At 36.5% G+C, this 14,998-nt stretch overlaps 1 protein-coding gene across 1 annotated transcript in view; it reads left to right on the top strand.

Annotated features, from left to right (window-relative positions):
* LOC107713475 (contactin-3-like) overlaps positions 1–10,448 on the top strand; it is a 71,145-nt gene extending 60,697 nt beyond the window's left edge. The window contains exons 15-22 of the mRNA XM_016518990.1: positions 209–358; positions 694–764; positions 1,911–2,145; positions 4,511–4,620; positions 6,645–6,831; positions 7,746–7,858; positions 9,096–9,261; positions 10,089–10,448. Coding sequence (XP_016374476.1) covers positions 209–358; positions 694–764; positions 1,911–2,145; positions 4,511–4,620; positions 6,645–6,831; positions 7,746–7,858; positions 9,096–9,261; positions 10,089–10,183 — 1,127 coding nt within the window. The 3' untranslated portion in view covers positions 10,184–10,448. The remainder of the gene's footprint in view (positions 1–208; positions 359–693; positions 765–1,910; positions 2,146–4,510; positions 4,621–6,644; positions 6,832–7,745; positions 7,859–9,095; positions 9,262–10,088) is intronic.
* The last annotated feature ends 4,550 nt before the right edge of the window (positions 10,449–14,998 follow it).

Genomic DNA, 14,998 nt, shown 5'->3' with positions numbered 1-14,998 from the left:
TAAATTTAATTACTATATATAATATTTTAATTTATTTTATATTATTATTTTTTACATTAAGAATTGTATGTTTTGTCATTTTATTAGTTTTGAATTTTATTTAGATTTTTTTCTGTTTTAATTTTTGTAATTTTAGTGTGTAAACTTTTAGTGCTTTATTTTATTTCAGTTAGTTGCTATTGTATTTTACTGTTCTTCTTATGCTCAGTTCCTGAGGTGATCAATGGAAACACTCTGACTGCAACCGTGGTGGGTTTGAACGCTTGGGTGGAATATGAGTTCAGAGTCCTGGCCAGTAACAGTGTCGGGATGGGAGAGCCCAGTCCCCCGTCTACCAAGATCAGAACAGAAGATGCTAGTGAGTATGCTAGTGTGAGACAGACTTATTCCAGACAGGCACTGAAATTGAAAGCACTGGAGCAGACCAAACATCCTCAATTCTCCCGTCATCTGTCACATCCATCACTTTTATTCCACATGCAACACTCAAACCTATTCCAAAAACGCATTATTTTATTCACAAATTTCTGAGGGATTGTTTAAAGAAGGTAGAACCTCTGTGAAAGAGATAGTTTAGAGCCTTTTTGTGATGAAAATTTAAATACACTTTTGATGCTCAAACATACAATGAGAAATCCCAATCAGAGCTCTGCCAGCAGCATTTTAATCTCTTCTTTGGGTTTTTGCCTGCAGTGCCTGACACGGCTCCCACTGATGTCGGAGGCGGAGGAGGTACCAAATCGGAATTAGTGATAACATGGGAGGTAAGTCATTTTTCAGATTTTACTGCTCCCTCGGCCAGCCTGGGCTAAATGCCGTTGCTTAATTGTGTAGAATGAAATGTAACCATTTTATGATCGTTGCCCGCACCAAGACCCCTCCATCCTGGCCTCCGGACTCCAGGCTTTACTACTTCTCCTCCAAATGGAAGTTAACTCAGGGCCAGAGAGTTTCTTTGAAGTGTATTTCCTTCACAAATAGGCTTCTTTCTGTTCAGACACATCATGGAGGAAATAAGGGTTTAGCAAGGGAAAAGTCTAATATTCATAAGAAATGCTTTGATTTGAATTTTCAAAGGCTTTTATGAACTGTATTAGTGATTTAGTCTATTTTAGCTAACCTAAATACTAAAACATGTTGGAGAGCCATTTTTGCCTACTATTCTGTAACTAGTGGCACAATATGCAACTTCAATAAAAAGCAGAGTGATACAAACAGTAAAACACTTTTGGAAAACTGCTTTCAAATTAATATATACACTACTGTTCAAAAGTTGTTGTTGTTGTTTTTTTGGGGGGGGGTTAATAAAACATTTAAACAATGAACAGTAAAATGCTGTTCTTTTGAACTTTCTATTTCATCAAATAATCCTAAAAAAACATATTTCTTACAAAAATATAACGTATTTTATTTGTTTTCAGCACTGATAATAAGAAATGTTTCTTGAGCACCAGATCAGCTGTTATTATTTATTTAAAATGCATGAAGAATCATGTAATCATTTTAAAATATATTAAAATAGAAAACAATTGTAATTATATTTTACAATATTACTGTTTTTATTGTATTTTGATCAAATAAATGCAGCCTTGGTGAGCATAAATGACTTCTATCAAAAATATTTAAAAATCTTACAGACCCCAACCTTGGTGGTCTTGTATGTTTGAGAGGAAAAGTGTGTTTATTTTTTCCACCATATTTTTTCAGGTGACTTAAGTCCTTCAAATGTTCCATCTAGTCTCTCTACTAATATGAAGTCATGAATACAGCATACATAATAATTAAAGTGACTTGAGAAAGAAAGTGCACTTTAAACTAAGTGCTAATAAAGCCCTGTTGTCATGTGGGTCAGTTGATGTGTTGACCTCAATTTGTTTTAATATCACTATAGTTTTGTGTTCCACTCTAAGCCTGTTCCAGAGGAGTTGCAGAACGGAGAGGGCTTCGGTTATATCATCGCTTTCCGGCCAGTGGGAATGGTCACTTGGACCCGAGCCGTGATCTCGGCACCCAGCGTCACCCGCTACGTTTTCCGAAATGACACCATCCCACCGTTCTCACCATTCAACGTCAAAGTGGGAGCGTTCAACAACCGTGGAGAAGGACCTTTCAGCAGTATTGCAACAGTGTTCTCTGCAGAGGAAGGTAGAGTGGATTTGTGTACATCAACACTCACAATCACAAACTCATTCACACAGAATAACATTTTTCTTAATCAGATTTTTAGAGATTTGTAGTGATATTGAAGTTTAGGCTGATAAAAACAACTGCTAATTACTTAGTTTAAGACTAATAGGCCTATACATTTACATTTACATTTAGTCATTTAGCAGACGTTTTTATCCAAAGCGACTTACTAATGAAGACAACAGGAGCATTCAAAACCAACAACAACAAAAAAAGTGCTATGACAAGTCTCGGTTAGTCTATAGCAGGGGTGTCCAACCCTGCTCCTGGAGAGCTACCGTCCTGCAGACTTTAGTTCCAACCCTGCTCCAGCACACCTGTCTGTAATTATCAAGCAACCCTGAACACCTTGATTAGTTGGTTCAGGTGTGTTTGATTGGGGTTAGAGCTAGGTTTTTTTTTTTTTTCTTTAATGAAAAAAAAAAAAAAACAAGTAGATAGATTAGAAAAAAAATAGAGAACACTAGTGTTAGAGGGTCATTTTATATAATAATGTGATGGCCAATAATATTATTATTTTAATATATAAAATAATTAAAATATTATAATTATTATTTTGCATGCCTCTTTTACAGACAGCATGTTCCAATTATAGAATGTACTTCAGATCAGTCATTGAAATATTTACAAAAAGCAGTGTTTTGTACATTTTGTACATTACAGTGATTTTACCATGAATACACTTTTTTTTTATTAGGTACAATGTTTGAATAAAAAAAAAATGCTGCTTTCCTACAATGTTGTAACTGATATGGCTATGATATGATATTATATGATATTCTGATCTCGACTCTCTTGTAGCAAATCAGCTCAAAGGGGAAATATTAATAATTAATCATAACTAGTTATAATTAATTATAAATATTTAGATCCGCTGTAAGTATTTACTTGACCTCTCAGGGTCAACTGTCTGTCACATTCAAAGAAAGGTTTTCCTATGAATTAATTAGAGAAGAGTCCATTTTTACTGTGCATTGTGTCTCTTCCTATGGAAAATGTAGTGAGTTTCTCTACCCACATTCCTTTGGGCAATAAAACCAGTGATATCAGCATTGGTTGCCATGGAATCAGAGGCCTATTCTGCCTTCCTGAGGTGTTAAGACGCATTTCGGGGGAAGGGTCCACAGGCCCTCAACTGGCTTGTTAACTGAGGGGTGTTACAGAGTATTTGTTAAATATAACTAACAAAAACTATATTGTGTGTCTGATTGGTCCAGACGCTACACTCTAGATATAGATCATATACACTACCATTCAAAAGTTAATTTTTTATGTTTTTTAAAAGCCTCTCATGCTTACTAATGCTGCATTTATTTGCATAGATTGTTATATAATATTGCAATTTAATATATTTTACGTTGTAATTTATTCCTGTGATGGCAAAGCTGAATTTTCAGCATCATTACTCCAGTGTGCAGATACTTAAGAAATCATTCTAATATGCCGAGTTATTATTATCAGTGTTGATAAAAATTGTGCTACTTATTTTTGTGTAAACCATAATGAATAGAAAATTTCAAAGAAAAGCCTTTATTTGAAATTGATTTTTTAAACATATTATTTACTGTCACTTTTGATCAATTTAATGTATGCTTGCTAATTAAAAATATTAATTTCTTTAAAAAAAAAATGTTTGAATGGTACTGTATGCAAATCTGTGTCTGTTTTTTTTTTCTTGTTATCCACTAGACTGAAAATTTCAGCAATAACAAAAATAACACATATTTGCTTTAGAAAATAAGCAAAATAGTACAATTAGTTCATATCACTAATCCTACATATAAGCCTAATAGTCTGAGCCCTGATGTTATCTGCTTTCAATTTTGGCCTAATCATCCGGAAATACTAATATAGGCCAGTCAGCGATACATTGTGTGGGCCCGTGGAGCTAAACCATTAGGAACACACAAACACAGTCAGACTCAGCAGTAGTCCCTTCACGTTCTCAAACACTGTCTCGGTTCCCTCCCTTCGCACATACAGGTGTGACCTTGAATGAGAATGATGGAATAAGTTGATTGAGACAGCTTACGCCCCTCCTCCCTCGTTCAAGCTGTGAATGACAACCTTATATTAGTTATTGCGGCTATAGGTTACAACAAATCCTGCTAGACACTTACAGGCCTATTCATGTGCTAGAGTGTTAATTGAATTTTCCCAGCAGATTGTCTCCTTCTCTGTCAGTCATAGTTCCCATTAAAATGACGTAGGGCCTCTCTCAGGTGAGACCGGGGCTTCATTCTCTGACTTAATCCAATTTTACTTCGATGGCTGTGTAAAGCTTTTTGAATAAGAGCCTCAACATCTCTCCGTTTCTCCACAGTGCCGAGCGTAGCGCCAGAGAGAGTGTCAGCAAAAAGTCTGTCGGCGGCCGACATCGAAGTTACCTGGGAGCCGATTGCATCGACCCCTGAAAGAGTTCTCGGATATGAGGTTTGATTCGCATTATCTTCCCCTTTGCCACATTAAATGTCATGTTTTCCTCTTAATAATGCGATCAGGATCACAAGCGATTATTAAAAGTGCTTCTCACCTCTCCCATGCCACCTCAAACATGGAGAATGCCAGTGTTTAGACAACGCCGCTGCTTTGTTAAATGTCTGTGGCTCTTAGAAGCTGGATGAAAGCTCTTCACTGGCCTTTCAAGAATGCAAAGAGAGTCTCGCTTTCTCACAAGCCACTCTCTCCATCTCTGTCACCCCTGCCCTGCGGCACAAAACCGCCACGTTGCCATGGTAGCGGCCATATTGTCTGGAAAGAATAGAACTATCATGTCACTGGATTCTAGATGAGGGGAAAACTTTTTAGGTTTTATTTTTGTCTCGTCTTTGGTTAGCGAGGACTGAAAGACCAAATCAAAGCAGCATGGATCAAGGAAACGGCGCTGTATGCGTATATACCATTTATTTGTGCTCACGGCCCTTTGAAGCACCTGCAGCATTTGAAATGGAAAGTTCCTTTTAAAACTATCACTGCATTTCCTTTTGCACAAAACCAAACGGTAAGGTCCAACAGTCTGAGACTGTTAACGCAGATGCATCTACTTTGCATTTTTCTAATTTAATGCTTCTAATTTAATCAGTTGTGTACATTAGGGTTTTATCTTACATCTAATGTTGTTAAATTAATGTTTATTGCTTTATTTCAGCATCATGTGTGTTTAGTGTTTAGTGTTTGTGTGAATGACACTGTGCACATTCTATATATATATAGCCTATTAGTATTTCCCTTCTCAGCTTGTGGAAGTTTGTGATGAGCTTTGATTCATCATGTGACTTTCTCATCACCACCCGTTTTTGGTGATTATCAGTTTTACAATGGTTCAAAACAGATATTAGTACTTCAATATGCTGGTTTATTAACATTACATCAGTTAATGAAATACGTTTTTTTATTGTGAATGTAAGTTAATTCTGTAACGGTTGGTAAATTTAATGGTGAAGTTCTGGCAACCACAGCTGCCGGTATTTTACCGTAAATGTCACAGATTTTTTTTTAAAGCGTACCCAAAAGACAAAATACAAATGACTTCCTTTGAATTTGTTCATTTTAGTTCTACTTCCTTGCATTCTCTTTTGAATTAAAATTCTGCATCCTGTTTGCTGCCTCAATTTAAATTTAAGAACTGAACTGGAATGAATAACTGAATTCTCAATTCAAGTCTGAATGATGCAATGTACTACATCCTGCAAAAACAGAGAGAGCAAAAGGTAGAAAAGAAATAATTCAGAAATATGCCTCCCTTGAGCAGATCTCATTAATGTCTAATTTTGAAATTGGCTTAAATCTTCTTATACTTAATGCCTCAATATTGATATTACAGATGACCTGGGGTTAATAATTAATTATTTCATTTCCGCTGCCTAATTGTTTCTCACCTAGCACACAGCTAAATGTTAATTGAAATTTCATATCCTCAAGAGAATCTACATACCATTTCAAAAGAATATCATATTTCCAGCAGCCAGAGATAAGTTCTCAAGCTTGTAATTTGCAGAAAAGACACAAATGATCAGCTAAATGAAGTGAATAATATAAATGAAGTCAAACACGTGTATCAAATATCTGAATTGATCACTTTGTTGTTGATCGTTGTGAAATCAAGTCATGTTGAAAGAAATCTCAAATGTAATGACTTTCATACAATGTAATAAATTCCATGCAAATCATATCTCACCTTCTTTGGCCGCAGATAAAAATTCTTGGCATTTACTTTGTATATTTTCCTGAGATTTAACACTGTAAACCTAATTAACATATTTCCATTACAAACCATTTCAGTTAAATGAATGTGCCAAGACATTTTTATTTTCATAGTAGCACTTCTTTTGAGAAAAATCTGCATATTTAGGGTCACACTGGGTTGCAAGAGTGATTGTAATTGTTCCGGCAGAGAGCTGTTTACAACTAAAGTCAAGGATATATAAAATGCCCTTGTTTTGTGTCCTGGCGAACAGGTGGTGTACTGGGAAGATGACACCAAGCCGGATACAGTGGGTAAAGTGCGGATCACTGGAAACTACACAGCAGTGAATGTCAGCGGCCTGCAAGGGAACACTCAGTATTATCTAGCGGTGTGTGCCTTCAATACTGCAGGAACTGGCCCCCAGTCTGTACCTGTCAATGTTACCACCAAAAAACCACGTAAGTACTGTCCATTTCAAACCATTTTCAGAGAACATTCCGTGATCATGTGTTGCTGACAGGTTTATTCGATGTGTGCATCTGGAAGATTTACTCATCCGCAGTTCGTTAGTAAAATGTTCCATGTCAAGTCTAAGAACAACTTTCTATGGATCTTTTTTTATCTTACATTTACCTTTATTTTTTACTCTGCTGAATGTTATGGGAATCTATTTCTGCCTCAAGAGTTTTTTTTTTTTGTAGGTAACATCAAATCTTTCAAAGTTTTCAAAAAGCTTTTTTGCTTGAGGCACCTAGTAGTACATAAACTAGCAGAATAGTACATTCACGCTTTGTTTTTTGAGTTATGTCTGTGAAAGATTGAAAACCTATAACTTTTTTTCCATCTGAAGGCGTTTTCAACCATCTATTTTTGTTTTTTAAATTCCTTGTTTTATTGTTGTGATTATTTTTTTTTCTTTTCTTTTATGTAAAGCACTTTGAATTACCATTGTGTATGAAATGTGCTATACAAATAAACTTGCCTTGCCTTGCCTTGCCTAGTAGTCTAGTGAAGTCAAGTCATGTTTATTTATAAAGCATTTAAAAGCAGCAGAAATTGACCCAAAGGGCTGAACAACTCTCACTAAACTTAGATGCTAAATTAAAACCAGGAATAGTCAATAAAAACACACACAATCTCACACAACATCAAACTGCTGAAACCAATGCTATCTAATTAGAATGAATCACAGTTTCCAAGTCAGTCTGTGATAGAAATGGTTTTGATTTAGCAACAGATTTGAGCTGAAAGAAACTTCCCCTGCTGATGGTACTAATCTGCTTGTCATCGAACGTGGTTGCACAATTGATCGCACATTGTGAACCCTTTCTTTCTTTTTCTGCCCATTTCTTTCATACACAACAAATCTCAGCGCCTGGACAGCCCCCTCAGAATGTAGAGTGGAATCTGATTGGCTCTCAGCTCGTGCTGCAGTGGGATCCCGTCATCGCTCTCGAAACTGAATCTGAGGTCACGGGATACATAGTGAGTGACATTATCTCTCTGCACCCAGAAAATGCATTTGGATATTTTATAAGAGTTTCACCGAAGGTAACACATTGTTTTCCCTTTAGCAGTCAGGCATTTCCATTCCTACATTGTGAGCCGAACAATGACAGCAGGAACTACAATGCATATTTGCATCTGATACTATTGATATACATAATAAGGGTTGTCGGGGTGCAGTAATTTAGCTACAAAGATATGGCAGTTACGTGGCCGAAAACCATTCATTTGTGTGTTTTTATAGATAAGAGCACAGCATATGCTATTTCATGTCTCGTTCCACCTCTCTTAATTACACATGCATGCAATTAACAGCTCTCACAGTGCTAATTTACCCACAAGGGAAAACAGTCATGAAGCTCAAGGGAAAAGCACTAGCCATTTGCATCAGTAAACATCATCTAGAAAAACAGGGCAAAACAACACCGAGGTCCTGTGATAATATTAGTCCCGTGCGAATCAGCATCTCTGTGATTTGGCCTGCATCGTATATCATTTTTCGAGGTTTTTGTTTCCTGTGCGCATTTTTTATCCATCTTTCGCGAAGAATGGAGCTGCGTTGGAGTGTTTGATAGTATTTTGGGTGCTGTTATATTGCTACACCATACAATTTGCAGAAAGAAAAAGCTGAAAAGGTTTTGAGGTTATTGTGTTACAAATAAATCAAGCATAAAGCTTGAGATATCATTTTAACATGGTGAAATGTAAATGTCACAGGGCACGAAACTATATTGGTTTCTATATTAATCTATATATATTAATCCATCTAACCGGACCATAGAATGGGACTCTCAAAGCCTTGACATCGCATCCGGGAGATAATTCAGTAAATTTGAGTAAAATCACAGGCTTCGCTTATCCCATGCGAATGCACCACACGAAATTCAGAGGGGGGGGGGGTAATTTCAAAATCACACAAGGTCCCCAGATAATACTAATCCCGTGCGAATAGGGCTTTAGAGACTATCTCTAAATATTAAACTACTACAGACATGAATGATGCCTCAAATCAGAGTTCTGTATGTATATTGTATTGCCACAATAATACAATGTCTTAGAATTATCTTCATTTGGGGGCTTTTTTCAGCAAAAATTCCACTAATTGCAATAAATTGGTGGACTTATATTGTAAAAAAAAATAAAAAAAAGATTGACAGCCCTAGTGTTAATTATTCTGAATGAAGCTCTTGATTTATTTGGGTGCCATCATCTGCAGGTGCTGTACAGAAGACACCGGAATAACGACATGTACTCCATCATCACCAACAAAACCTCGGTTGAGTTGACCCTCAATCCGAACGACAACTACGTCATTCAGATCAAGACCCTCAGTGAAGGAGGCTTGGGGGAAGGAAGCGAGCCCATCCACATTCACCAACTCAGTAAGTCATTTCCTGCTGCCGTCTTTTATTTCGTCTTCCGCCGGCATTGATGAGCTCTTAATGGGGATTCAGTCAGTTTGGATGCCTAAATATTTTGCTCCGTTCACTTCAGTCTTTCAGTGTGTCGTAGAATCCGACCTTTTAAGGAATGCACGCTCCTCCGCTATCTAACTCTGTCACTGCACAGCCAGAGCTGCATATAAATTAGTGAGAATCACCCCCGATTCCTTCACTCCTTCAAATGGGAGCAATCAAAATGAGCTCGACTTCCCTCCCCCTTCGTACAGAGATTTGCGTTCAGATTCAACCCGATTCTTTCAGAGGATTCTTTCCTCAATAATGGTTCTTTCCATGAATAGGGCACATTAGATGCAAAGGGTGATATGTGATATGTTAGATAAGCTATAACATGAAAATATAAAATGTTTCATTTGACAAACCATTGCATATTTTTAACAACATGTGATGAAATAGCTATGTATAGTTACAATAAATTTTAGAAATAAATAGTTGTATATAATTACAAATTATATTTACAATTTGACTTGAATATATTATTTAATATAGAAATATATATATATCTAATTATAAATTAGAATGTATTTAATTTAGACTTCCTGATGACAATTTTCTTTTTTTAAACAGTTTTAAACCGTATTTTGTTCTTGAACATGGAGTATTAGGTCCGCGCCACTATCTACATTATTAGGCAATTTCTCTTTGATTTAGGAATGAGCTGTCTGAGAATTGAAACCACAATGCTCTCTTTCTCTCCTTTGGGAGGTTAAATAGTGTTTCTTGATGGTTGTGTTTGCGTTTGCTTACAGGCATGGGTGCCCGTGGATCCAGAGCAGGAAGGCTGTGCACACTTTCTCTCTCTCCACTCCTCATTTGCGCTCTGTCGACGCTCAGTGCCTCCTGATGTTCGCCTCCCATGAGCACCAGACCCAACCACTCCAAGAAAAAATACACTTTCTGCTCTTTGCTCATACAAGGCTTATGTTTCCCATCACAATCTGACCAGATGGGATTCCCCAGCTCTGGCAACATGTATGGAAGAGCCGGATATTGAAATGTCATGGGAATGTTGGGGAATTCATCATTAGTAAACATGGCAGAGCCCTGCAAGAGAGTCATTAGGGTTTTGGGGATGATCTAGAGTACTGTAAAAAAAAAAACATCCAGGATAAATTAACTTGAGAGAAAAACTGCATAAAATATTAAGACTTGTTTTCAGAGAATATAGTTTGAAGTTTATTTTCCTTATCCCATTGGTAATTTTTTTTTTTTTCTTTCAAATTTCTAACCAAATCATTATGCTTAAAACAAGGAAAAATATTTTCCAATGAGTTAAGAAAAATAAACTTTGAAGACAAATCTTATTAACTGGAAAACAAGACAAAAATAGTTTAAGATTATTATTATTTTTTTGCATATGTGACAGTTTCTTTGGCACCCTACACACAGGAAAAAAAACCACAAACCACTTTTGCTCTTTGTATAATATGCTTCTTTATGCAGTGTGCCAATGCGTGCGTCATCTTCTGAGAACAATCAATGCCTTAAATTCATGTACGCACCAAAGTAGATGAAAATAGATTTGCAGTTGAGGACAAGGGCTAAGAAACCAGTGTTGGTGGGAGTTGCTCTTATATATAATGCGAAATTTTGGATCTCTTGTGGTTTCATTGCGCTAACTAAGTTCTGGGTCTGGGTTAACAAAGTCGAGCATTGATTTGTCCTAATGGGAATCTTCCATTAGTTAAGAAAAGAGTGTCGCCATCCCGCCTCTATTACAGTGCCATCGACTCCAAAGGCTCCCTCTCAGTCTCTTTGATGGGTATTAGCATTTTGTTCGACGCTTCATGTCGTTTAAATTATTGATGCGTTATGCATTAGACACTCTACACAATTAAGGCTCACTTTTCCTGAGAGTATTTGCTCTGTATATGTCATCTAGCTGAACCAGATTTAAACTTTCGTGTTATCTGCAACCCATTCATGCCTTTTAATATATACTGTAACATGCCAAAATGCCATTGAATATGGTTTCTGTCACTTAGAAAAGTAAGCTTTTGAAAGGCATTCATATGCCTCACACACTTCCACCTGTACTTATGTCCGTGAGTGTTAGTAAACTGGCATATAAACTGCAAAACAAGTTGTCAAAAACTTGTGACAAGATGTGGAACACTGCTGGAAGGGTATCAAATTTTTATAGCTGTAATGGCCTTGCAGATGTGAAAAGACTGAAAGCCTTGCAAACAAGTACAAGTCTGATGCGTGAAAGTCCCCAGAGTTCCCTACCAGTCTGAAAAAAGTTGTTCAAGGTGGCTTTCCATCCTAATCCTGTAGTATTGTTCAAAAGACACAGTAGGGTTGCACTATAAATAGTATTTTATTTGTGATCAGGATTATTGCTTCTGTCGATTAATTAAGCTCATGTGTCTGCAATATTTGCCTACTGGTTATTTATTTATCATACTTGTTTGTTTTTTTTTTGCTTGCGTTATCTTGAATTGGTAAAAAGCCTCCACAAGCTTTCATGCTTGGGGTTGCCAGATGTCATGGGCTTAAATCCCCCAATCAGAGATGTTCTTTTAAAAGGACACATTTAATCTGGCAGCCATGTGCACATGCTCTCTCAAAACTGAGAAAAAAGCACTGATAATCTAAGAAGAAAAAAAGTTCAGCAACAGGCTATTTGCCAACATTTTCGGTGATGAACTGTAATAAATCCAAACATGAATCTCAACAGTAATGTTTGTGATTGTTGTTGCTGAATAGATGCACTTAAGCAACCTCCGTGCCACAATACAAAATCATTTTTGTTGTTGTTTTAATAGAAAAACATGAACATAATTTGGAATTTTTAAAGCTAATATTAAGAATTTCACATGTTTTATATTTTAGGAGAAGCTTCCTGTTTTACCAGTATTTATAATGCAATATAATGTTTCTTTGTTTTTATATGATAGGGTAAATATACAGTAATAAATCAGGAAAATAGATGAGGCAAATGAAACCCTGTATATGAGCTGATGTTTTCTTGCCCATGTGAAAGTGCAGTAATCCCAATTAAAGGTAAAATGTAATTCCTCAAAATACAAGTATAGCGATAACGATATTATTGCAATCACTTTCCGGAGGCTATTTTTTTCCAGCTGATGAATGATAAAAACACTGACACCCAATTAGAATCCATCCGGTTTTTACAGAGCTCAAGCATTTAAAAGGACAGACGACAAAACTGCTCGAGCTTATAATAAACATAACGATATTGTGCATTGGTGTGGGCGCTAATATAGTTATTGTTTATAGTTATCTCTGTAGTTATCGCTCTTGGTATGAACAGAGCTTAATAATCGTGAGTATACATTTTGAGCAAAATATTTGTGATTATCAGTTTAACCATTATAGGCCACATGTGATATTGGATTACTAGTAAATTGGTGATCATATATCACATTGATACCCATCTAACACGCACTGAATTCTGAATTTCTCATTTGTACCCTCAATGAGACAAGAGGCGAGGCACTTCGGGGGTGACCTTTTAATACCGAGGTTCGCTGCCAAGGAATAGTGCCTTCACTGGACAATATGTTCCTGGCTCTGTCATGGCAGTATCAGGCTGTAGAGTCCATAATTTGCACTTGTTCTTCTCAACGTCAGAAGAAAGCACAAGGTAGTGAACCAAGGTGACATAGCCTTCCTGCAAAGTCTCCAGAACAGGTGCAGCACAGCCCATGAAGACATGTTAAAAACGTTAGCGAAGGAGATAAAAAAAGAGGCTGCAGAGTCCCAATCAGGACAGCCTATCTGTTCTCCTTCAAGCATTCATAAAGGTCTGGGAACCTTGATTAGGCTGCAGTGGCCCAGTCAATGGGATATCGATTTTTCTGCTCTATATTGCGGCTGTCACAATGCAGACTCTTGATTGACTGATGTCGGTGTTCCTGTCAGCCGTCTTGTGTGGAGTTTGTGCTTTGACTGTTTGAGATGTCCTTGCCCTCCTCCCATTCAGAGAGTTTGAGTTTTAGCAGAGAGATGCAGAGAACAAAGAGACGTTTCTTGAAAAATAATAAGTTGCATTTTGCAATCCTACATCTGTGTCGAAGCAGGAGAAAAACACAGAAACTACATTTCAGGATATGCAGCCGTACACTACAGTTCAAAGGTCTGGGGTTGGTTAGATTTTTTTTTTTCTTTGAAAGAAGTCTCTAATATTCACCAAGTCTGCATTTATTTGATCAAAAAGTAAAAACAGTAATATTGTGAAACAGTATTTAAAATAACTGTTTCTATTTTAATTTTAAAATGAAATTTATTTATGTGATGCAAAGCTGAATTTTCAGCATCATTACTCCAGTCTTTGGTGTCACATGATCCTTCAGAAATCATTCTAATATGTTGATTTGCTGCTCAAGAAACAATGTTGAAAACAGTTGTGCTGTTTAATATTTATTCCATGATTCATTGATTAAAATGAAATTCTTTTATGAATACAAAGTTCAAAAGAACAGCATTTATTAGAGAAATCATTTGTAACATAATAAATCTAAGTTTATTTGATGGTGTTCTTTATAGTTCTATCGTTGAGTTTGTCTCTTTGAAATTACAACTTATTTATAGTTCATCTATTATTTTCAGACATTGTTTTTTTCAGCATAGGAAAACGAAAATAGACATTTGATATGTAATATAACTATTTCATGTTACAGTAATTACAAAGTTAGCGCTGCTTATCACACCCTTTGTCACTAATGAGATGTTCGTTTTTCCATGCGCTGTTTTTCCTCCTGCTCTCGGTTTGTTCTAATGTGCCCCGACCCTCAGTTACAATATCTGCGTAATGATGCATATAAACACTGAAACAATAATTGTTATTAATAGCAATGATTTCTTTGGTACTCTGTTTTGTGAAGTCTTAATTTGCCTAATTTTGTGTACACCGTATAATCAGTGACTTTCATTTCTACACATTATGGTTTCCCTTTGGCAAAACTTTGATATGATGTAAAAATCTGAACTGTTAAAGGGGTTATATGATGTTGCTAAAAAGAACATTATTTGGTGTATTTGGTGTAATAATGTGTTTATGCGGTTTAAGGTTCAAAAAACACATTATTTTCCACATACTGTACATTATTGTTTCTCCTCTATGCCCCACCTTTCTGAAACGCGTCGATTTTTACAAAGCTCATCGGTCTGAAAAGCGAGGTGTGCTCTGATTGGCCAGCAATCCAGTGCATTGTGATTGGCCGAATACCTCAAGCATCTGACGGAAATGTTACGCCCCTTACCACATTGTGATGATGCCCTTGTGATGATGCCCTGTCAAGCCGGAGAGATGATTCAAAAACATGAAAACCCATTACAAACGAGGCATTTGTAGCATCCAGTGGGGACATAATTACAGATTATAATGACTTATACTGTCTTTTTACGCGTTGCGTTGCATCGCGCCGCGTAAACATAAAACCATGTCTGCATTTGTGATCAGAGAAATGACAAACAACAAGCGCTACTCTACACTGCCCAAAAAACTCGCTTTAAATATATAAAATATAAAAACGCTTTAAATATAAAAAACATACTTACAGTCTGTGAGTCAGAACAGCCGGCATTGTAGTCTACTCTACCAGGATCAGGAAACAGTCCTCCATAAAATGCGCTGCACACTAGGGCTGTCAAAATGGCTGAAAAACTAAATTCGAATTTTGTACTTAAATAT

The sequence above is a fragment of the Sinocyclocheilus rhinocerous genome, unplaced genomic scaffold (assembly GCF_001515625.1).
Source record: "Sinocyclocheilus rhinocerous isolate Xijiao unplaced genomic scaffold, SAMN03320098_v1.1 scaffold57, whole genome shotgun sequence".
In the NCBI taxonomy this organism is placed as follows: domain Eukaryota; kingdom Metazoa; phylum Chordata; class Actinopteri; order Cypriniformes; family Cyprinidae; genus Sinocyclocheilus; species Sinocyclocheilus rhinocerous.
Note: the sequence above shows the minus strand (reverse complement) of the source record. Positions and strands in the feature narration are given on the sequence as shown.